The following is a 23146-nucleotide window of genomic DNA, read 5'->3' as shown; positions in this document are numbered from 1 at the left end:
GTGTCTCGGGCACTGTTCAGCGACTCTGGAGCTCAAAACGCGTCTAGAGTTTTGGCCGCCTCCACCGGCTTCTGGCCCACTGTGCGAGGCCGGGGCGGCCCGGGGTGCGAGGCGAGGCGGTGACGCGAAGACGATCCCGGTTATTGGTGGCGGCAGCACTGGCGGGAACTGGAATCGCCAAATCGGGGCGCTGCGCCTGGCCGCTCCCGATGGACCCCACCAACCCCACGACGCAGCCGAAAAGGCCAATCTGGAAGAGGAGCTGCTCTGGACTCGGCGACTCGGATCGAAGCCTCAGGAAGGCGCACGACTAATCGGCGGCGAGGCCCTGCCGGCCCTGCCGGCCCTTGCCACTCCGCGGGGACACTCACCGAGTCGCTCCAACCCTTGACCAGGAACCCTCGACAAAGAAACCCTGACAGAACAACCCACAGCCGTAGTCCTTGACCGTAGAATCCTTCGCCAGGGAGCTTGACCAATCCTCGACCAATCACCGGCGTTGCGTCCTTTCCAGAGGACCCTTAATCAGGGAAGCCCTGGCAGGGGCGCCGGTGTGCTAGCCAAGGTGCTACAGCCGGCCCGGCCGAGGGCAGGACAGGGCGGCGCGGGAAGCCACGGTGTAGCCGCTGCACCACCTCCGGCGGTAGTATACAGCACACAGATTCACTCGAGGAGAAAAACTCCGGCGACGATCTCTTCTCGTTCTGCGGGACGTCGACCAGCAAGGAGGAGAACGGGAGCTATAGCGTGTGTGCGTGTGCGCGCGCGCGCGTGCGCGTGTCTGTGTGTGTGTGTGTGTGTGTGTGTGTGCGCGCGCGCGTGGGCGAGTAGAATGAGAAAAGCCCGAAGAGAGGACGCAGCAGCCGCGCGCGTGCCGCCGGTCGCCAAATGAAAATACTGCCCGGGCGGCATATTGCATTCGCTGCGCGGGGGAGGGGGGGGGGGGAATCCGGTGGGCGTGCAGGGCGAGGGGGTTGACGGGGCGCCGGGCGTGTCCAAGCCCTAGCGTCAGCCTCCCCGCCGCCGCCGTGGCCTCGGTACGTGCGCAGGGCGCAGGACGTTGAGGCCCACGACGACACAACAGCTGTCTCCTCCACTGCACATTCCCCTTTCGCCCAGCATCACGCAGCCGCGCAGACCTGCCGTGCAGACCTGCCGTGCGGGCGTGGGAGGTGTAATGATCTCGAGAGAAAGAGCGGAAAAGAAAGCAGATGAAACGATTAAGTTTTTGTTCAAGCAGAACGGCAGAGGAGCGGCAAACAGTGGAGAACGCGTGGGTCCCAGTGCATCGGCGATTTCGGAACACGACGAAGAGTAGAGCGTCAAAGCAACGCTGCGTCGGGACAAACCGCACTCGGCACAACACTCGTGGTGGTCCACGGTAAACTGCCGAGTTCTCCTCCAACCGATGCCCGCACCCGCATCATCCACCCTCACTCTACCCACACTGCCGCCCGCCACCTACCGCTAGAGCCACACCAATAAAATTTCGACCACAAGTTAGTGTTCTTAATGAGGGGTCATTAAATATCAAAATACGCGAAAAAATGACATAAATTCATTTGGCTTTTGACCGTCTGCTGAAAATGGTCTAACCCGGCCGGCGGGACACCTCTGCCGTGGCAACTTTACTGAATCTGCAGCGCAGTCTTTTCCGTCCGTCAAGCAGCGCGCCGCGCAAAGTCACCGAGCGTCCCGGCCGCCTCTCCGCCTGATTAAACTCAAAATGATATTCGCGTCCCGTTGGGGTGGGGGAGGAGGCGGGGGGAGGGAGGAGGAGGAGGAGAAGCGGGAAGGGAGGGGGAGGAGGCATTGCATTATGTGCCACGGGAATATCGCTGGGAATCCGATGCACAAATCACAGCGAAGAGGACGCGACCAATTCCATTAGCGCAAACAAGGAGAGATATACGGTGCAGTCGCCCACGCCGCAGCGTCCACCACTAGTGCGTGTGCAGCCTGCGCCAAGTCTGTCGGGAGTGGCGCCTCGACCTGCATTTTAATTACTCGACTGGCGAACAATTCTAGGTTAGAGCAATGTGCCACGGCACGGGTGGAGCTGCATCCGGCTGCATCCGCCTCCGCACAGAGGGCCAGAGGACCGGTCGACCTCTGGCCCACTGTGCTCTGCCCACCACTACTACTGTGACGACCACGACGTGGACGCCCTTGTTGCAGACCGTGTCCGTGACGGTGTCCGTGCTGACCCTCACCTTCATCTCCGTGGACCGCTGGTACGCCATCTGCTACCCGCTCAAGTTCAAGTCCACCACCAGCAGGGCCAAGAAGGCCATCGGGCTCATCTGGGCGCTAGCCTTCATCTTCGGTACGGTTCCTTCTCAAAACCCTCATTCGAAGATTCATACGAATTGACGAAGCTGCGGTCTGCAATGGCTGCGGAGTCCACGAGGTTCCGTGGCATCGTGTCTCACGGACAGAGAAAACGAATTTTTCGTTGAGCCGACGGAGATTGCTTATTGTGCCAACGACTTTTTTTGTGCCAATAACTATTTTTGTTGTCTTGATATGAACAGATTTGTTTGTTGCATCAAAGAATTTATTCGCCGTGTGCCAGTATCTTGCGTGGAACTAGTTTAAGTAGCGGTAGAGTAGACTGGCCGGAACCGCGGAGATGGTTTCCCGATCGGCGATTGGCTGTATCGCTTCGCCGCCACGTCGAGCAGGGCTTCCGTCTGGCTGGCTGGCCGCGGCGGTAGCGACCAATCGGCGGCGCGGAAAGCGATCCCCGTACTTCCGGTCGGTCAAAGGCGTCTAACGAGAGCTGGGCTGCGCAGACTCGCCCGAGGTGTTCGTGCTGGAGACCAAGAAGAAGGAGCTGCGGGTGGACGTCATCTACTTCACGCAGTGCCAGCCGTCCTGGGGCGACAACATCGACACCGCCTTCCACGTCGTCAAGACCTTCATCCTCTTCTTCTTCCCGCTGGGCTTCATGACGGTGGCCTACGTGCAGATCATCCGGGTGCTCTGGAGCAAGAGCAACATCCCGGGCCACGCCGAGTCCAAGAGCGTGTACGCCAACAGCAACGGCAACGGTGGGTGGCGGCGGAATGAAGGGCGAGCCGCCACGCGGTGCACGCCGTGCACGCAGTGGGCCAGAAGACCGGTGAAGGCGGCCCAAATTCTAGACGCGTTTTGAGCTCGCGAGTCGCTTAACAGGACTCGAACCGCACGAGTGACCCCAGCAATGGATTACCCTCCGAACTAGGAATCCATTGGTGGGGTCACACGTTCGGTTCGAGTCCTGTTCAGCGACTCTGGAGCTCAAAACGCGTCTAGAAATTTGTCCGCCTCCGCCGGTCTTCTGGCCCACTGTGCGCCCCACTTCCGACGGGCCTAACGGGTGTGTCTGTCGCAGGGGTGCCGGCCGCGCGGCGCACCATGAACCGCAGCATCTCGTCCAGCTCGCAGGTGCTGGGCCGCAGGAAGGCCGCCAAGATGCTGGTGGTCGTGGACATCATGTTCGCCTGCTGCTACCTGCCGGTGCACATCTACAGCATACTCAGGTATGGGAAGGAACTCGACCTAAACACAATTCGCTTCGCACCTGATGCACACGTTTGTTTGTGACGGGCTCCATTTGTCACAAGAAAAGACCAGCGGTTTGTACGTTCGCGGTAGAGAATACTCGGAAACGCCTCCAAAGGACAATGGCGCGCTGAGGAAACTCTTTGTAAGTATGCCTCTATTCTTTCCCGCGTATTCCAAGCGACGCTGGCGCGGCCACGGCCAAGGCCCTCCAGGGGGGGTCGCCGTTGGCTGCCGTTGGCTGCCGTTGGCGCGCCCGAGACATGTCAGACACGTCAAGACGCCACAACGGGCAATATCATTCGCACGTCACGGCGAAGGGGTGGCCTTCATGCACGGCACACGGCCCAGTGCGTGGCCGCCTCGCGCGTCCGAGGCTGTCCGAGGCAGCCGAGTCCGCCGTTTCATCGCTCTGTCTCTGTCGCACTCATGGGACTCTCCATAAGTCCACGAGAGAGAGCGACAAACTTCTCAATCGCTCGGCAGTCAAAGGGGGCGGCCTGGTGGCCTTCAGGCTCGCCTCGCCTAGCTTCGCCCACCTCGTTTCCTTGTACAGTGCAGTGCGGTACAGTGCGTTTGACCTTGAGCCTCCTTCTGCCAGGTACACGGTGGTCATTCCCCAGACGGAGGCCACCACCACGTTCGCCATGCTGTCGCACTGGCTGTGCTACTTCAACAGCGCCATCAACCCACTTATCTACAACTTCATGAGTGGTGAGTGCTGCCGCATTATGCCCATGGCATACTCCTGGCAATCCTCGCACAGAACCGCGAGGCGGGGAGTGCGCGTTTGAACGAAACGAGGAAAAAATAATCGAATCGCCTGACCATTTGGGACTAACTGGCCCATGCTTTGTTCGTCGACTGGGACATGGGCGGAGAATGAGCCCGCTAGAACTCAACCTTGAAAGTCCTTCGGCTTTTGGCCTGGCAAAAACTAGTTAGTTCCCTCTGGCGCGCGGTCCCGCCAAAAGTGTATCGACAGGCATACCCCGCGCGCCAGGGGCTGCGGCTGAAGCACGGGGTATGGGCAGACTCCCCAGACGCCGTGCTCGCCCCGGGCCCTGCCATGCCGCCTTGCCGCCTTGCCGCCTTGCCCTCCCCGCGCCGTCACGACAGCTCTGTACTCCGTACGCACGCCGGAACCCGCAGCGGCTTTCCTGGGGCAGACCGCGCTCAAGTCTCCTTGCGAACAGCGCTTCCTGGTTCTTTCTCTCTCGCACCCTCACGGGGCGTTCCGCGGGTGCGGCACAGACGGAAGCCCTGTTCGGAACGAGCCTGACGCTGCGCTGCGCCGGGGCGGTGCCAGGCGGTGCCAGGCGGTGCTTGGCGGTGGTTCACTGTAAATCCTGTCCTGGCGCCCGCCGTTGCCGTTGTCTGCCGCAGTCGACGCAGTCTGACGGCTCCGTTTGTCCGCAGGTAAATTCCGCGAGGAGTTCCGGCGTGCGTTCCAGCAGTGCTGGTGTGAGGCGTGGGTCAAGGGCGGCGACGCGGTGCGGCCCGTGGGGGCGGAGAGGCCGTCGGGGAGGCCGTCGGGCCGCCACGTGTCCATCAACATGGCCCACTTGCGCGCCGCCCCCGCCGCCCCCGCCACCCCCGTCGCCGGTGCCGGCCCTCCTGGACCCCGCCGGTGCGCCGCCGCCGGCGCCGCTGCCCTCTCCACGACCACCCTGGCCGCCACCGCCGCCACCGCCGTGTCCGTGTCCGTGCTCGAGGCCGACGCCTGACGGCGGCCCGGCGGCCTGCCCGACCGACTCGCCCCCTACCGGACCCAGTGGTAGAACCGGTAGAACGAAGCCGGCCTCGGCTCGGTGCACTTCGCAACGCAGTAGTCACTGCGTTGCTCCTGCGTCACACGCCAGGGGTGGGACCGCAGCACGCCGTGGTGTGCGCTGTGCGCCGCAACCCTGCCTTCCTCAAGAGCCTCTCGAGTCGTGTAGTGCCATTATCTTATCTTGCTCAATGGATCGGAATTTTTTTACTGCAGGTTTGACTGTTGTGTGGCCAGGCGTGATGGTACTTCCCTCGTCTCACTTCCATTCCAAAGTGGTAACTCAAAGTTGCAATTTCAACGTTAGTGTTGATAAATAATGACCCAGATCTCTAGCGTTACCATGTAGATTCTATATATGTGTGTGTAAGTGTGTGTTTAGGCCCCAGCCTCCACCTGTCGTTTAATGCGCAAAGCCTTTAGTTGCGTTTAAGTTAGTGACGTATCAGTATAGAAGACATTTTAAAGTCCAGTATTATAGATTTATTGTGAACGTGGGTTGTGTAATTCTGGTTGTAATTCCTTCTAACTGCCTTATTACGAAATGGGATGGCCGCTAAAACAACCAACAGAGAACACCTTGAAGACGCCTAATTTGTCTCCTGACAATGCGTCGCGCCTCGTTTCTCTTGCCAAAAGGAGTATGTATTAGTTTTATTTGTAGTATGGGACCTGCTGAATATATGTGATGTTTCGTTTTTATTCCAGAGTTTGCCTCTTGATTTACGTGGATAGACGAAAGGTGATTAGATGTTCTAGAGTGTTGGTGCGAGTCCTGCACGACATATTCCCCCGTAGCGACCTGTCCGGACGTTGCGATGTGTGGTGCGAATAGAATGTCCAGATCCGACAATCGGACAGTAAAGGAGATGACGCCAGCATATCAGTGTGACGGTGTTCTAACTTGCCGTCAGTTTTGAATTTCTCAATTTTCGGTCAATTTTACCGTGGTAAAGAAAAGGGGGGAAAGAACGAAAAAACAGAAAGAAAATATTTGTAGATCGCGTTATTATTGTTTTATTTGAGCATTGGGCTAATAGTTTTTATACCTTAAGATTTTCCAAGAAATTCCAAATACTTCCAACACTGTGACTCTTTGAGGAGCTTGTTTTGAAATCATCAGAAGCCAAAAAATAGCGCGTCATATTTTTTTCTTAAATATTTTTATCCTTTAATAAATACGTACAAACAATCAATATAACAAGAAATGATATTTTTGTACAAGACGATTGTAATATAAGGAAAGAGATGGAGAGTTGTTCGGAGTTGGTGATTGTTCGATAGCCGCGGTGTGCACGTGTGCAAACTGTTTAACGCATTCCATTTGTGAGCAGTATTATGGACACTACTTGTAATTGACCGGCTTTTGGATTGTGATTCTTTTTTTTGGTCAAATGAACGTTTCTTTGGTGCAGCTGGAATCTTTATTTCCCCCTCCCCCTCCCCGGCGCCCTTCTGCAAGCCCCTCTGTTGCAGGCAAGTTCAGGAAGGAGTTCGCCGGGGCCTTCCGCTGCTCGTGCGCCGCCAGCCGCCTGTTCCGGCGCCGGGCCGTGCGCGGCTCCGCCAGAAGGTACTCGTCGTTCTCGTTCTCGTGACTCACTGTCTTGCCTCGCGCCCCACACTGCAAGTGCCTCGTCTGTCTTGCCGCAGGAACGAGGACTGTTCGCCCAGCACCCCCAGCTCGCCCCAGGACACGCGCACGGAGATGGTGCCGCTGTCGTACGTCGTCAACTTCGAGGGCGGCGACGACGACGACTAGCTGCCCGGCAGCTAGCGCCGCGGCCGACAGTGGACACAAGCAACACTCGAGCAATAATAAAGAGATATTATTTGTACTTGTCTTTGTCACTTCGCGAGATGGCGTTTGTTGTCCGTGCCTGAACACTCAGTCTTCAAAAGTTTCGCTGGGAGACGACTCCGACCGCCAGTCAGCGGAAGAGCGCGGCGACGAGGCCCAGCACCAGGACCGCGGAGGACGCCGCGGAGGAGCTGGCCGCGTTGGGCTTGGCCACGAAGGGCACCACGCCCGTGTCGGCCAGGTCGATCCAGAACTGCGAAGACGGCTTGAGGGAGCGCGTCAGGGTGCCGTCCGTGCCGTTACCGTAGTCGACGTGCACCAGGCCGAAGGGGCGGCTGCGGACAGGAGGGCGCGTCAGCCACACCTCGGCAACACTCGAGTCTCACGTCAGTATGACGTCATCGACGTCACGGCCAGGGCCCGCTTCACAGTGTACCCGCCGCTTACCTGAAGCCCGCGCTCCACTCGAAACTGTCGATCAGGCTCCATGCGCAGTACGCGATCACTTTGATGTTGAACTCCTTGATGGTGGAGACCATGGTGCGGAGGAAGGCCTGCGGTGCGATAAGGATGGTCAAGGTCAAGCTCGCGGTGCGTGAGTGTGGGTGTGTGTCTGTGGTGTTGGGGGGGGGGCACTGACGCGGTACTCACACTGAAGTAGGGCGCGCGCAGCTCGTCGTTGGAGCCGCCCAGGCCGTTCTCCGTCACGATGAGGGGCTTGTTGTAGCTCTCCCACGACCACAGCAGGGCGCTGCGGATGGCGTCGGGAAGAATCTGGCGGACACAAAAAAAAACAAATTTGGCATTCATGTCGTCCTAGTGATCCTAGCGTTGCGTCGTCGGGAATGACCGCTTTCTGCGTAACCAAAGCTTAAAACACCTGAATGTGAACAACGGTGCGTATTTTGATTTACCGAACTGAACCCGGCCTGAGGGTCGTTGCTGTCCACGCCCGTGGTCTTGACGGTGATGAAGGGGAGGTTGTCCAGGATGCTGCCCATGGCCATGCTCGCATTCCCGGTAGGGGTGTTGGGGTCCTTGTAGGAGGCCGTCAGCCCGAAGTACACGTTGAAGCCCACGAAGTCAGTCGAGTCTGGGTACACAGAAATAGCCTTAGTGTGTCTTAGATCCGTTCGGTGCAAACGAGTGCAAACACCATATCGCCGCCACGCAGTGGACCAGAGGGCCGGTGGAGGCGGGTCAAAATCAAACGTGTGACCCCACCAATGGATTGCTCTTCGAACGAGGAATTCATTGGTGGGGTCACAAGCTCAGTTCAAGTCCTGTTCAGCGACTCTGGAGCTCAAAACGCGTCTAGAGTTTTGGCCGCCGGCGCCGGTCTTCTGGCAGCTTCTGGCCTACTGTACGCCACCGCCACCCACTTGTTGCTCACCTCGCAGGCTCGCCCTTTGCGCGTCGGTGAACTCGGTGACCTTGTCCTTGGCCACGTCCTTGACGAGCTGGGGGTAGTCGCCGAAGACGACGGGGTGCAGCACCAGCCCGTGGTACATCTGGTTCCAGGCGTCGGCGGCGTACGCGTCCTCGGGGCGGGTGGTGGCTGGCCGGGCGTGTGTCATGAGCACGTTGATGCCGACCTGGCCCGTGTGGCCGTCCTGGTGGAAGGCCCTGTAGGCTGCGGCGTGGGCCAGCACCACGTGGTGCACGCACTGGAAGTGGTTCGCCTCCTCCTGCTTGTAGAGCCCGGCCCTGACGAAGGCGGCCGGGAAGTACGTGCAGTACATGTTGGGCTCGTTGATGGTGTTCCAGAGCTTCACCTTGCCGGAGTACTCGTTGAACAGGAAGCGGGCGTACTCCACGAACTTGTCCACCATCTGCTCGCTCTGCCAGCCGTGGAACTGGTCCTCGAGAATCTGGGGGTGGTCGAAGTGGAACATGGTGGCCTGCAATGCAGCAAGCGACTTAGCGAGTCTATCCCTCCTTTCAGGCCCTTCCAGACCCGTGCGAACGTTTGGCCGGGGAAGACACTTACGAAGGGCACCATGCCCTTGGCCAGGATGGCGTCGATCAGGTCGTGGTAGTACTTGACGCCCGCGGCGTTCGGCTTGGTGGCGTCGGCCGTGGGCAGCACGCGCGTCCACGCGATGGAGAAGCGGTACAGCTTGAGCTGCACAGACAAACACTTCAACGCCTCGCCCTCGCCGCCTCGCTCCCCCACTGGGAAACCCACCGCACCGCCCCCACCTTGAGCTCGGCGGCCTTGTCGATGTCCTCCTGGTAGCGGCGGTACGAGTCCGCGGCGACGTCGTGCAGGTGCGGGTCCCCGTAGCCCATCGCCGACAGCTTGCCGGTGTGCACGACGTGGTCCGCCGCGCTCTCGGACTTCCCTGCTCGCACCGAGTCGATCAGGCTAAGCCGCGGCCCGCGCTTCGGAACAGGAGGCGCAGCTATTCGGTGCTCCAAGACTCACCATCTGCGTCCCAGGCGCCCTCGGTCTGGATGGCCGCCACCCCAGCGCCGATGAGCAGCCCCTCGGGCAGGGCGAACTGGTCGTCGTCCGCCGAGTTGTCCGCAGCGCGGGGCAGCGCGGACGCGGCCGCCACCAGGGCGCTCGCCAGCGCGCACCACGCCACCGCCATCTGGAAGACGGCCCAGATGAAAGCAATCCAAGTCCAACAACTAGTCTACCATCCACGAGGGGGAAGCAACTTCCCACTTTCTTTGTACAAAGTTTGAACACATTCCACATTCAGGTGGCGAAAACGCCTCTACGTAGGCAACATGCGGTGCAAAGACGCTAGAAATCTTGCGAAATAACGTGAAATAGCGTTAAAATGCCCTAAAATAACGTAATTTCTTTTGAAGTTGTTTGCCCCATGCACTAAACCCTTTGCCGCGGACTCACCTTGCGTCGAGCCTTGCGTGCCATCTTCGGAAGGGAGTCCTCGTGGTCCTGTGGGAAGTCCTGCCCCGCCGCACCCCGGCGTCCTTTTTATGCACCGCCCAGGTCTCAGGTGTGTCCATCTAATCTGATTAGATCCCCTTCCGCGGTCTGCCCGTGCAACCGGCGCCCAATCACAGGTCGCGACGGCGCGTGGGGCGTTCCTTCGGAGGCTCCCTCGCCTCACGATGACTCACCGGACCGATTCCCGGAAGCAGCGACTTCGTAACGTGAAGAACGTGCGCACTTCAGAGAGGGAGACTCAAAAGAAACTGCCTATTCACCGTCGATTGCGTGCCTTAAGTGCTCTCTACGGTGCGTCTGCTTTCTCTGGGGCCCTCAGCCTCGTCCGTCCAGGGAGGTAGAGTGCGACCCGGTGCGACCCGGTGCGACCACGTGGTGCCCGGTGGTGGCTCGCTGGGGAAGGGGCCCGGCAGAGGGCTGGGGCTCTCGAATGAGGCAAGCTAGACCGACGATCTGGAAGGATACACCGTGACAGCCACCCCCACACGTTTATAAAAATTACATTCTTTACTTCTTGATGGGTTGGTCGGTATAATCAGCTGACCTAACCTGATAGAGGTAAGGAAACTCCTCAAAACTCCTCAAAATGTCAACGCATTTTCACGTTTACAATGCAGATGGGTATTTTCATGGTGAATCGCCGTAGAAACGCATGCAAGTCTTTTCGGATTTCTGGGTGTTTCCAGGGAGGCCGCGGTGGCGGCGAGCGCCGTGCGAGTGGGCAGCCCGGCCGACGGGTGTGTCCAGCACCGCAGCGTGTTGCCTACCCGGCAGGCGCTCGCCTGGGCTTGCCGGTCTGTCCACGCTGCGCCACGCCGTCCACGCCGCGCCACGCCCTGGCTGGCAATGCCGCTTGCAGGGTGGTGCTGGCGACCCGGCGGCCTGGCGACATGACTGCCTGGCCCGCCGAGATGCCGCGTGTGATTTGGGGGCGCATTATTTCGGGGCTCTCTGGCGCGACGCCCTCTTCGAGCCGCGCTGTGCATCAGAGCCGCCGACCCTTGCAGGAAAGTGTACTCCAAAAGTTAAGGACCACGCGCCAGCTGAAGCAGGGGCGGTGGCAGGGGTCGGGTGTCTTCGGTCCGCACAGCTCAGCAGCAGACTGATTCCGAGAGTCGTTCTCGTCGCGCTGTCTCTCTCGCACTCATGGAGCGTCCCGTACAGGTGCAAGGACAGACCGACGAGAACGACTCGCGGAATCAGTCTGCTGATGGCGCCTGACAAAGAGGCAGTGAGTGCGGCGCGTCTGCCTAGTGACTCATTGCAGTTTCGCCAGCCGCTTTGACGTCAGACCAGACTGGGACTCCTCCGATAGCGGCGTGCACCGGTGGCACCGGCCCTTGGCTTGGGCAAGGCTTGGCGCGCTTGGCTCGCTTGGCGCTGCGTGCACAGTGCGGCAGGGCCAGGCAGGGCCAGGCAGGGCGGACTGGTCTGGTCTGGCCACTTTCACTGCCGCCCTGCCCTGCGCCCTGTGCGGAACCCAGGTGGACAGACGGACGGACGAAAAGGCAGACAGACACAGACTGACTGACTCGGCCAACCATCACTCGCTCATCACCAGGGCGATCCAAACCGAACCTAACCGGTCGTCCTGCGGGGAAGGGTGGGAAGGGGGGCGGCAGGGACCGGGAAAGCTTGGGGCCTTGCGTAGCTGTACGAGGACGGGTACTTGGACGGGTGGCTCAGGTCCGCTGAAGGACGAGCAGCAATGCGCATGGGCAAGACCGATCATATTTCCCTTTGGTTCAAATGCTGTTCGGCAGCAGTGATGAAACATGCACCACGAGTAGGTCACACCTAGGTTGCGCACCGGACGAAACAACGTGACTTGAAATAGCTTCGGCCACCAATGGTCCTCTGCTTTTCGGGTCTGTACTAGTGGTCTGCAACGCGTACTCCGAAAACTTTCCGTCGAGTTTCCGGCAAAGTGCCGTCAGTGTTTCCAACGCGCGAGCAGCCGCAGTGGTTGAACCGCGCTTCGTCAGTGTGCTTGGGCAATGGAGGCGACTGCGTGCCTCGCTTTGCGGCCTGTCCGTCCACTAGTGCACGTGCACTGCACGTGCGCGTACTTTCTTCGTCGCCAAGACTCTGCCGCCGGTGCGCGCGTTGGGTTGCCTGCCCGCGCGGCGCGCTGCGCGTCTGCGTGAACCACTGCCGGGCAATCGCCGCGTCGCTCTGCAGGTAGGCAGCCCATCGTACGCGCGGGGAAGTACCTACAGAGTACAATGCAGCAACAGGTGGAGCGCCGGAAAGGAACCCAATTTCAAACGCCGACGCCTTTGCAGTGGCGATACACGCTACCAGCCAGCAGGCTGATTCCGCGCACTGCCTGCGTCGCTCTGTCTCTCTCGCACCTATACGGGGAGACCAATAAGTGCGAGAGAGACAGCGATCACAGTAGTGCTCGGATAGCCTGCAGGGAACTGGGCGCGGGGACACGAGTAGCCCGAACGGAGAACGTGTGGTAACACGGGTGGTAACGATTAACAGCCACAGTGAGGCGCACAGTCGTCGAGTGGAGCGGGCTGCATTAATTTGATGCCAGGACTTTCGACTTTCGGGACGCTCCGCTCCGCAGTCGTCCTCACCGGTGTGGTTGCGAGGCACGCGTCTCGGGCCGCGCCGCCGGGGAGCCGAGGAGCCGAGGGGTTGGCGCGGCCCGCTCGGATTCCTGCCAAGATGACGGCCAGCCGGGCCAGCCGGGCGAGGGGGCCGGGGCCGGGCCAGCCACCACCTCTCGGGCCGCCCGGCACGGGGCGCGGCACGCCCTGCCCTACGCTACGCCCGGCTGGCCCGGCGCACAGTGGCACAGTGCACAATGACCGGTCAGTCGTCCGCGGTGATAGTTATTTCAAAGTTGGCAACCGAGCCCTGCCCGCCGCCCTGCCGGCCAGGTGCGTGGTGGTGGGGGCAGCCAGGGTGCCCAGGGCGGCGGCGGTAGCTGGCGGGGAGCCGAAGCCGGGAAGCCGCGAAGCCGACTGAATGGCAGACGGCGGGGCGCGGGGCGGCGCGGGGCGGCGCGGTACGCCGGCAAGACGGCGCGGGGACAGGCGCGGCGCCACGGGCACATCGCTACGGGCACCCGGAGCTGGCAGACCACCACAGTCCCGTCGTCGTCGCCGCCGCCATCATCGTCGTGCCGGTGGCCGTCCATGGTCGCCAAGGACCACCAAGGACCCGGGACGAGCGCGCCGCGCGCTGAGCCAGCCAGCCAGCCAGCCAGCCAGCCTGCCGACTTCCCCGTCGTCGTGCGTGAGGTCAGTGCCGCTGCGCCGAAGCAGGCCGAAGGCTTGGCCGAAGGCGCGGCCCTTCCGACGCGACGCACCACCGCTCGACTCGCCCCGCTCTAGAGAGGCGCCGGTGCCCGCCGGTGGCGTTCAGCCCCGCTGCACCTGGGGCCCTCAGTGTCAGTCGGCGTCTGCCTGCCCTGGCGATAACGCGAAGGGCTACGTGCCGAAAGGATGAGGTCCTGGCCGGAAATAATCAATAGTGACGCGGAATGTTATGGTCGGTCGGGCCCTGGCGCCCGATGATTGATTGACGACCAGCTTCGCGTGCTTCGCGAGCTTCGCAGCAGTCGGCTTATTTTTTCTGCGGCCACGCCGCGCCTCTCTTTTCTTGTGTCGCGCTTATCGCGGACTAACTCCCGACAGTGTAGTCTGAGAGGGGCAGTGTATTCCGGCTGCATAGTAAGTTGAATCAATTTAACCAATCCCAATACGTCGGGTTGGCCTGGGCATTGATTGTTTCGCCTGGCAATCCTGGCAATGGGCTCAAATGGCTCTCCGGTTGCCACTCGCTGCACTCCCGGCTTGATTGTGACTGTGCCGTCGTGGCCGCTGTGTGACTGCTGCGTGGCCTCTGCGTGCCCGGCGGCCCGCGGCCCGGCCATGGGGCTGGGCCTTTTGGACACCGCCATAGGGGGCAACACCTGCCAAGCGGCGCCGGAGAGTCAGTGCGTCGCACTGTCTCTCACTGCAAACTGAATGGAAAGACATTACGCCAAAATGTGGCGAGACAAAAAGTCTCGCCACATTTTGGCGATACTTTCATGTCTCGCCACAATATGGTCAGATTCAAATGTCTCGCCAATTTATGGCGAGACTTTTTTGTCTCGCCAAAATATGGCCCAAAATTATTTAAATAGGGTAGGCAATGCATGGATTCATAGCAAAAAACATAAACTACTGCTTATTCACAAAATTCACGAGAAATCATTTCTGATCACCACTGATAGTTGTTTGACCCACTGGGGACTCTCAAGAGTAACGCTGTTTGTTTCGCTCATAAACCAAGAGGTGCGTCTTCACATAACAGGGCCGCTCACATTCAGTTTCATTGAAATCGATTGTACTCACAATAATCACAGTAGCACTGTGGCTATGAAGAAATTTGCAGGCAGGTTGAGAGTTGATTCATCCAATAAAGATTGTCTACAAACATGTAGCTTTGAGTACTGTACAACTTAGCCCAGAGAACAGATGGTGCAGACTGTTGATGAACTTAACATTTTGACAGTTCTCCTTTTTCACACGCAGTTTGACAATAGCTCGAACGATTAAAAGACATCTTCGCAAACAGATAACCCAGTTGGCAACAGTCGTCATTGCTCGAAACTAGGAAAAACTAAATTATATCGTTGCAAGTCAAACAATCGCTCAGAGGCTGGCAGCCATTTTAGAGGCTATGTTTTTTTTTTTTGGACAGAAGAGGTTATGGGCAGTTATGGGCGTGACGATTTAGATTCAGATTCGGGTTGGGAAATTATACGCATGACCAAACCAGTATTCGCAGTCACATCCTCACATCTCGTAAACAAAAGTAACCTGAGGAAATGGCCGCTGGTTATCATGTTTTCCTCCCGACTTTGCATCAATAAAATTAAGTTTTTTCTAGTTTGGAGCGATGACGACTGTTGCCAACTGGGTTATCTGTTCGCGAAGATGTCTTTTTATCGTTCGAGCTATTGTCAAACTGCGTGTGGAAAAGGATAATTGTCAAAATGTTTAGTTCATCAACAGTCTACACCATCTGTGCTCTGGACCAAGTTGTACAGTACTCACAGCTACATGTTTGTACACAATCTTTATTGGATGAATCAACTCTCAACCTGCCTGCAAATTTCTTCATAGCCACAGTGCTACTGTGATTATTGTGAGTACAATCTGATTTCAATGAAACTGAATGTGAGCGGCCCTGTTATGTGAAGACGCACCTCTTGGTTTATGAGCGAAACAAACAGCGTTACTCTTGAGAGTCCCCAGTGGGTCAAACAACTATGAGTGGTGATCAGAAATGTTTTCTTATGAATTTTGTGAATAATGCAGTAGTTTATCTATTTTGCCATGAATCCATGCATTGCCTACCCTATTCAATAATTTTGGGTCATATTTTGGCGAGACAAAAAAGTCTCGCCATAAATTGGCGAGACATTTGAATCTGACCATATTGTGGCGAGACATGAAAGTATCGCCAAAATGTGGCGAGACATGAAAGTATCGCCAAAATGTGGCGAGACTTTTTGTCTCGCCTCTCCAGAGGCGTAAAGTCTGACCTTTGGATTTGTAGTGCTCTCGCACCTCGACGGAGCGCCTTATCAGTGCGAGAGAGACAGTGCCTGCAGGGGTTGACACAACACGGCGCTCGCTGCAAAAGGCAATTGCTGCGACGCCGAGGTGGACTACGCGTCACCCAGACATGTAATTGCGCGCCAGGCGGGGGTTCGACTCCCGGCGACGGCCCATTTTCGCCGGCAGAGACGCGACTCCATCCGCGGGTAGGGTTCATGGAAGCCATGACTTGCGAGTTGCGTCAGCCCGAGAGCGCGGCGACGGCGTGGCCTGGCAACCACCCCGCCTTTGTGTTATTGACGCAGACGACGCCTCTGTCCTTTGCAGTGCACTACTGGGAGTACTGGGCCAAGTTAAGCCTGACGCTCGCCTTGCTTCACACGAGGAACTTGGAGCCGGGCACGTGTTGGCTGCAGGGCCTCCACCGTGGCTGGGGCTTAGCGGGCTTCTGATCACGCCGCCCGTCCGGCCCGCCCCACCACGCCCCGCGACGACGCGGTGAGCGACAGACCTGCGAAATTCGCGCCTTACTCGGCGGCGCCCCGCCCCGCCCCGCCCCGCCCCGCCGCGCCCGGCGGCCCCAGCCAGTGCCTGCCTTCGGCGTCTTTCTGTCAGCGGCCACCGCGCGGGAAGGACGTCCCGGCCCGCCACCCCGGCCTCGCCGTCTCACCGCCTCGCAGACGCCACTCGACATGCTGACCGCCGTGCAGGTGAGTCGCAGTGCAGCAGTCGCAGACCCAACCAGTGACCTTTTCCTCTGCATCTTCTTCGTATTCTGTAGAAATGCGCCGAACTGCCACGAAGCGAGGCGAAGAGAGGTTGACGCAGGGCGGCTCCAGAGCCAGAAGCAGGGTGCGGACCGTTCCGCGCCCTTGCAGTCGGGTGGCACGCCACTGCAGGAGGAAACGCCAAGGACCCACCCACCCACTAGGTCCGCCCCTAGGTTGATGTCCCTCGCTTATCTGCAAGCAGCCAGACTGATAGATAGCGAATGTCTGCGGCTTGTCTCATCAAAAAGTGGCACATTTTTCTCAAGTGCTCCAGACCATAGTTGCAACTTTTAGCTCAAAAGTGATGGACCAAAACAGTGCAACACACGCTGAGCGTGCGGCGGGGCCACACACACGTGCGTAGTGTTGTCACTGTCACAGGCCCGTGTTAAACGATAGGGATTGGAAGTCAAGCGTGTTGTTGGGTGCCATCATCTGCTCGACGAGTGCCGGGGGCTGTCGTTAAAAGTGACGTCGTCATCGTCGTGGCCGTCGCACTGCAGTGTGCTGGCAGCGTGCTGGAGTGGTGACTGATTGTGAAGCGGCTTCTCACCGGGCCCCTCGTGTGTGGGTCCAGTCCGAGCCAGGCCTGGCGAAGCCGCGAAGCCCAGTGGCTGCCCTTTCACTCCGGGAGAAACGCCACAGGGAGCAGCAACTAACGACTCTTGTCCAGATTACCCCGCCGCGCCCCGCCGCGCCGCGCCCCACCCCGCCCCACCGCGCGCAAACTATAGTGGCGACGTTCAAAGTAGAGCATCTCCCCCCTCCTCCTTTCCCCGCGGGGCAGGTCCGCCTGGTGGCAGTGACCCTAGGGCAGCCTCGGCCGGGCCTGCCGGGCGGCTGTCGAGTTAGAAAGGTGCTAAAAGAGCTGTCATTTGACCAGTCTCTGGTCTAGAATCTAGAAACGCTCTCGTCGGCCGACTGTTGCCCTCTCCAGTCTCCTAATCGGACGAACCCCGTTTAGGCGCACCGACCTAAGTTAAGCGCGCCGAGATGTTTGCCCAGCTGTGCCCAATTCGTTGCCGCCTTGCACTGAGACTGCTGAGACTCAGACACGGGATTAATTCCGACTGCTCGTCTGCGCCTTATCTGCGGATTACAGGATAAGTGAGAGTACGACGCAGATTACTTCCAAGTCGCGGTATTCCATTGATGTATTCGCTAATTGAGTCGAGAAAAATCGACATCACCGTCGGGGATCGAACCACCGAACTCCAAGATGGGACCCAAACGCCCCTAACAGCGCGGCCACGACGCCGAACGAAATGAGTCGCATGTGAAACTATTGTGTTCTCCCTCCCCTCCAGAGAGCCGCGGCGTCGCTGTGGAAGGCGACATGGCGCAAGAAGCACCTGGACGACGGGCCCTCCGAGCTGGCCCGCGTGCTGGGCCTGCTGGACCTGACGGCGCTGGGCGTGGGCTCCACCATGGGGCTCGGCGTGTACGTGCTGGCCGGGTCCGTGTCGCGGCTGCAGGCCGGCCCCGCCGTCGTCGTCTCGTTCCTCATCGCCGCCGTGGCCAGCGTCTTCGCGGGTAAGTAAGTACGCCCTGCTACGCCCTGCTACGCTCGCCTCGCTCATCGCCCGCCCTCACTCGTCCTCACTCGTCCTCACCCGTCCTCACCCCTCGGCCCTCGCCAATGCCGGCCGCGATATTTATAGGCATCGTACCCTTGCCCTTGTCTTGGGCCGCACCGCTGTCTCTTCCCAGCCGTGCTGGCCGTGCTGGCCGTGCTGGCCGTGCTGGTCGCGCTGGCCCTCGCGTCGGCAACACACCATGCGGCGCCGGGCAGCACGCCCGTTATGACGTCAACCCCGCCAGCAGCGCTGCGACAGTGCCGCGACGCCGCGACGCCGCGGCAGGGAAAGCCCAGAGGGTCCGCGGTCCCATGTTACTTGGTACAGTGTACACACTGACTTGAGGTTGGCGGCGCTGGCGGCACTGGCGGCCAGCCCTTCCTGGCCCGTGCCGGCCGGCCGGCCGGTCCGCGGGCCAGCCCAGCCAGACGGCTCGTGATCATGTTAACATGACAGTTAGCACTCGATGGACACTCGACTCCAAGGGCGCATCGCGCCGCATCGCGCCGCATCGGTGACATCGGCCACGTGCATCACCGATTTCGCCTCCCTAAAGGCGAAACCGCGTCGTCGGGTAGGCCAGGCGTGACGGTGTACCCTACACTGTGTACGAGGAAGTGACGCTCTTCGCCGGCAACCAGCACCGCCTTCCAGGCGAGACAAACTCGTCGTCCTTGTGCCTGTTCGGCGCCGCCGGCCTACCGCCATCGCGTCAGAGGCTGCAAGCCTGGCAAGCTGGCGACCTGGGCTCCCTGCCTGGGATGCCTGCCTGCCTGCCCGCCTGCGTGCTATGACAGAATATAATTACCATTGCACTGCTCCCCGGCTCCTTTGGCGCTCCTGACTCCAGCGTCCTGGCCCCCTCCGGGCGGCCACGGCCCCTCGGGCCTCGCTCGCCGCGGAAGCGTCGGTCCCCTCGTTTCCTCGCCCGCAAAACAAAGTATAAGCCCGACCGGTTGTGTTGTGGGTCAGTGCGGACGAGGACGAGGACCGGTGGGGGCTGCGGGTGTTGACCTCGGCCACGGCGGCCACGGCGGCCACCTCGGCCACGCACGCACTCGGCCTGCCCCAACCCCGACGCCCCAACGCCCCGACGCCCCCACCCGGCGCCTGCCCAAAGCGTCACGACCTCGGACACGTGCCGGCGCACTTGCCGGCGCAATCAGCGCTGGAGTATTGAAAAAAAAAAGCGAAAACCAAACAAACGAGGCGCTAAAGGATGTTTTTGTGGCTTGTGTTGCAGGTCGTGGGGCCGAGGAAGGCTGGGAGGACACGTAGCCTGACAAGTGCAAGCTTTTTTGAGCGCACCGACGCACCGACGTGAGTGCCCAGCCCAATCCGAGTGATTGGTCAGGGTCCAAATAGGTGAGCGGGGCCATAGGGGCCAGGCGCCCGGCCGATGCCAAGGCCGGAGCGGTGCGGTACAGAGCCTTGTTATCCACTTGTTGTTATCCTCTTGTGATTTTCCGTCGCCAGTAGACCAACGCATTTATGGATCTATTTTGTTGCCTCCGCACGCCGCGCCGCGCGGTGCCGGGGAAACGAGTTGTTACAGTCGCCGCCTGGAATGTGGCACTCCGGCACCACGCCTGCAATGAATGCCATTCAAAAGCCGCCTGTTTCGTTGGGCTTTGAGCGTAGAATCTCGTCATGCTCGAGGATAGTCAGAAAACAAAAAAGAAGGCGTTGCGATGTCCAGACTTCACTGCACTGCAGTGGAGGCCCTGAACGAAGGCGACTCGGCGTTGCGTCTCCCGAGTGCCGTGACCTCAACGTTCGGTGCCCTGCGCGGCCTGCGCCATGGCCTGCGCCTACAGGTGTCCTGGTTTCTTGTGTTGTCGGCAGGCCTCTGCTACGCTGAGTTCGCGGCGCGCGTCCCCAAGGCGGGCTCCGCGTACGTCTACGCGTACGTGGCGGTGGGCGAGGCCATCGCCTTCATCATCGGCTGGACGCTCATCCTCGAGTACGCCATCGGTAAGAACCTGTTTTGCTTTGTCTCGTTTTACTTTTCCGTCGCCTGATCGCGTGACTCCGGTGGAAGAAGTAAACACCCGCACGCCAGCGAACGGTTGCCAGTTTTGTTTTTGAGCGCGCTTTTTGCGGTGGCTGCGCGCGCTGCGCGGCAGTGCGCAGAGGCCTCGGGCCTCGCAGCCAATCGGTATTCCTATTACGCGCTATCTCTCGGCCAGCCAGCGGGCCGATTCTGAACGGTGCTTTCGTCGCTCTGTCTCTCTCGCACTCATGCGGCGTCCCGTCTAGGTGCGAGAGAGACAGAGCGACGAAGCGCCGTGCGCAATCAGCGGCCCGCCCGCAGCGCTCGGCTGTGTCGCGTGGCGGCCTACCCTGGACCCCGCAGGCGGAGAGCCCTGCACTATCCCCCCGGGGACGTCGGCCTCCACGGAGACGCTCCACTCCGGATTCCTCGAAATGGGCCTCTAAACCGAGATCGGCGCCCATGTCCGTGCACAGGAACGGCGAGCATGTCGCGGGCGGTGTCGAGCTACGTGGACAACCTGGTGGGCCAGCGCATGAGTACCTTCTTGAACGGGACGGTGCACATGGACATGCCCTTCATGGCGGAGTACGCCGACTTCTTCTCCCTGTTCATCGTGGTCATCATCACCCTGCTGCTGGCCTTCGGCGTCAAGGAGTCCTCCTACGTCAACATGCTCTTCACGTTCGTCAACCTGGTCACGGTGGCCACCGCCTTCGTCACCAGTTCGATTTATGGTGAGTGGAGCGGGTTCAAACGCCGTCCTTGTTTTATTTTGGCCGGGCGTTTGGCCGGGCGTTTGACCGGACCTGGTATCGTGTTTGCAGCCAAGCCCGAGAACTGGTCGCTGTCGCCGGAGCAGATCCCGGCGGACCTCCGAGACAAGGCGGGAACGGGCGGCTTCATGCCCTTCGGCTTCAAGGGGGTCATCCAGGGCGCCGCCACCTGCTTCTTCGGCTTCGTCGGCTTCGACTGCATCGCCACCACGAGTAAGGCCAATTTAAGTTACTCGCTTTGGAGTGCCCTGAGTCTGAGTTTCGGCCCCACCGTTTCCAAAGTTGCAGTGAACATCCTTGGTTCAATGTGTAATAACGCACGGTAGGCAACCCACGCGGCAGCGCCGCACCCGGCCGTGTGGCCAGAGCCACGGCCAGGGCGCCCGCCCTCAGATTGGCACTGAGACTCGTTGTTCGCGCTTGCAGGCGAGGAGACCAAGAACCCCCGGCGCAACATCCCGCTGGCCATCGTGCTGTCCCTCATCATCATCTGCACGGCGTACTGCGGCGTGGCCACGTCGCTCACCCTCATGTGGCCGTACTACGACCAGGACGTGGACGCCCCCTTCACCTACGCCTTCGACCAGCTGGGCCTCACCGCCGTCAGATGGGTCGTCACCGTGGGCGCCGTCTTCGCCCTGGCCACCAAGTACGTATGGGCGAAACAAGAAGCGTGCGGGCCGGGGGTGGCGTCCAGGACCTTGTCCAGGGCGTGACGAGACGACCGCCTTGTTGCAGCCTGCTGGGGTGCATGTTCCCGCTGCCGCGCATCCTGTACTCCATGTCCACGGACGGCATCCTGTTCCGCTTCCTGGGCAACGTCAACTCGCGCACGCACACGCCCGTGATCAGCACGCTGCTGTCGGGCGCGCTGGCCGGCATCATGGCCCTGCTGTTCGACCTGACGCAGCTCATCGAGATGCTGTCCATCGGCACGCTCCTGGCCTACTCCATCGTGGCCCTGTGCGTGCTCGTGCTCAGGTACACCGCCCACGTGGAGCCCGCCAAGCCGGACAAGACCACGGACCTGGACAGCGAGCCGGGCTTCAGCGTCAAGTCAATCTGCGCCGGTGAGTCACTCGGATAGTCATCAGTGCAAAGTGATTTCGTTCCGCGCGCTGGTGCTAAACAAGCTCCCACCCCCGCAGGCATCTCGCGGGCGCCGCGGGCGCTGGTCAACTGGGAGAGGTCGTCCGTGCCCACGGCCACGTCGACGGGGGCGGCGGGCATCCTGGTGGCGGCGTTCGGCGCGCTGTCGCTGGCGCTGTGCGTGCTGCTGTCACGCGCCGGCTCCACGCTGTACTCCGACCCCGCGCCCTGGACCGCGCCCCTGCTGTCGCTGGGCGTGCCGCTGGTCGTGGTGCTGCTGCTGCTGTGCCTGCAGCCCCAGGCCAGCGTCTCGCACCTATCCTTCGCGGTGCCCTGCCTGCCGGTCATCCCGGCCCTCAGCGTCTTCCTCAACACGTACCTCATGATGGAGCTCAGGGGGGAGACGTGGGTGCGCTTCGCTGTCTGGATGATCATCGGTAAGTAGGACTCATCACGTGTCACCAAAACTCTGGGAAAATTTTATCGGAGTAAATCGGCAAATGTTGTGACGCTGCTGCCGCTGTTCCAGGGCTGGTCGTCTACTTCTCGTACAGCGTGCGGCACAGTGGCGAGCGCACGTGCAACCGGCCGACGAGCAACGGCGTCAACGGCGTCAACGGCCACGCCCCCGCCGTGGGCGACTCCAACACCACCTACAAGCACGCCGAGGGGCTGACACACCTGTGATATATACCTATTTATGTTAAGGATAGATTTCCAAGTTATTGATTAAGGAGAGAGAATAGATTCGAGTGCAGTGAAGCGCAGCCTGAGGGAAGTCCCACGTCAGTGGCCGAGCAGAGCAGCCGAGATTCCAGTGGACTGGATTCGAGAATGCCGTTGCGTTTCCTGCTGCTTTTGTACATACATGACAGTCGGTCCAAGACTGTGCGAAGAGAAGAGGCGATAAATGGACGATCCCAAATGTTGAGATGCTCAGATTCTGTGCCAAACTCATTTGCCATTTTACTAAGTGTGACACGCAGCCTACCGTCGTATCAAAGAGGACCATATCGGTACAAATATTGTATCGCAGATGCAGAAAAGTTGGAAGTATTTTGAGTCGCCGTGACGCGGCTGCCTTGTCGGTAAGCCATTTGCCCGTCAGTTCTATGGGCAAAAACTAAAATTCATGTCAGTCTTTGAATTCACCATAAGTAATATCTTTTTACATGTCTCATGTTGATTTTATTTTTCAAAAGAAAACAAAGTGATTATTATAAAATAATTTGATGTGTACCACTTATTTTTGTCACTTTCCACAGCCTTCCTTTCTTCTTCCCTTAAGAGGTGGAAAAAAATTATTGGACAAGTTGTACCCTTCAGGATAAAA

At 59.6% G+C, this 23146-nt stretch overlaps 3 protein-coding genes across 5 annotated transcripts in view; 2 read left to right on the top strand and 1 right to left on the bottom strand.

Moving 5' to 3' along the window:
• The window catches only part of LOC117641254 (orexin receptor type 1-like), a 64657-nt gene extending 57709 nt beyond the window's left edge, over positions 1-6948 (top strand). Inside the window, exons 4-8 of the mRNA XM_034378415.1 lie at positions 2179-2326; positions 2796-3053; positions 3377-3524; positions 4148-4260; positions 6794-6948. Of these exons, the coding sequence (XP_034234306.1) occupies positions 2179-2326; positions 2796-3053; positions 3377-3524; positions 4148-4260; positions 6794-6912 (786 nt within the window). The 3' untranslated portion in view covers positions 6913-6948. The remainder of the gene's footprint in view (positions 1-2178; positions 2327-2795; positions 3054-3376; positions 3525-4147; positions 4261-6793) is intronic.
• On the bottom strand, positions 6462-10017 carry LOC117641255 (cyanidin 3-O-glucoside 7-O-glucosyltransferase (acyl-glucose)-like). 3 transcript variants are annotated; one of them, XM_034378419.1, is made up of 10 exons: positions 9979-10017; positions 9544-9712; positions 9318-9460; positions 9106-9240; positions 8891-9016; positions 8509-8782; positions 8030-8208; positions 7767-7889; positions 7563-7669; positions 6462-7450 (listed from the first exon to the last, which is right to left on the bottom strand). In XM_034378419.1, the coding sequence occupies exons 1-10, from the start codon at positions 10000-10002 to the stop codon at positions 7246-7248; spliced, it is 1485 nt and encodes a 494-aa protein (XP_034234310.1). In that variant the 5' UTR covers positions 10003-10017; the 3' UTR covers positions 6462-7245. The 3 variants fall into 3 exon arrangements, with proteins under 3 accessions (XP_034234310.1, XP_034234307.1, XP_034234308.1); XM_034378416.1 differs by having other exon boundaries at positions 8509-9016; XM_034378417.1 differs by having other exon boundaries at positions 8509-9016; positions 9991-10017.
• A 6212-nt stretch (positions 10018-16229) lies between these two features.
• LOC117640926 (cationic amino acid transporter 3-like) lies at positions 16230-23059 on the top strand. The gene is made up of 9 exons (XM_034377952.1): positions 16230-16318; positions 17686-17911; positions 19801-19929; positions 20425-20685; positions 20776-20937; positions 21151-21373; positions 21463-21794; positions 21873-22250; positions 22343-23059. Exons 1-9 carry the CDS (start codon positions 16301-16303, stop codon positions 22498-22500), a joined length of 1887 nt encoding a protein of 628 aa, XP_034233843.1. The 5' UTR covers positions 16230-16300; the 3' UTR covers positions 22501-23059.
• Positions 23060-23146: the final 87 nt, after the last annotated feature.

Source organism: Thrips palmi, unplaced genomic scaffold (assembly GCF_012932325.1).
Source record: "Thrips palmi isolate BJ-2018 unplaced genomic scaffold, TpBJ-2018v1 HiC_scaffold_15, whole genome shotgun sequence".
NCBI lineage: Eukaryota > Metazoa > Arthropoda > Insecta > Thysanoptera > Thripidae > Thrips > Thrips palmi.
Note: the sequence above shows the minus strand (reverse complement) of the source record. Positions and strands in the feature narration are given on the sequence as shown.

Excerpts from the sequence above, each read along its gene's own strand:
- LOC117641255 (XM_034378416.1), bottom strand. The coding sequence starts at position 10,002 with ATGGCACGCAAGGCTCGACGCAAG. Across the intron at positions 9,461-9,543 it reads GGGCGCCTGGGACGCAGATG|GGAAGTCCGAGAGCGCGGCG; the intron begins GTGAGTCTTGGA and ends CGGTGCGAGCAG. Across the intron at positions 7,670-7,766 it reads TGCGCGCGCCCTACTTCAGT|GCCTTCCTCCGCACCATGGT; the intron begins GTGAGTACCGCG and ends ATCGCACCGCAG.
- LOC117640926 (XM_034377952.1), top strand. Across the intron at positions 17,912-19,800 it reads CGTGGCCAGCGTCTTCGCGG|GCCTCTGCTACGCTGAGTTC; the intron begins GTAAGTAAGTAC and ends TGTTGTCGGCAG. Across the intron at positions 21,374-21,462 it reads GTCTTCGCCCTGGCCACCAA|CCTGCTGGGGTGCATGTTCC; the intron begins GTACGTATGGGC and ends GCCTTGTTGCAG.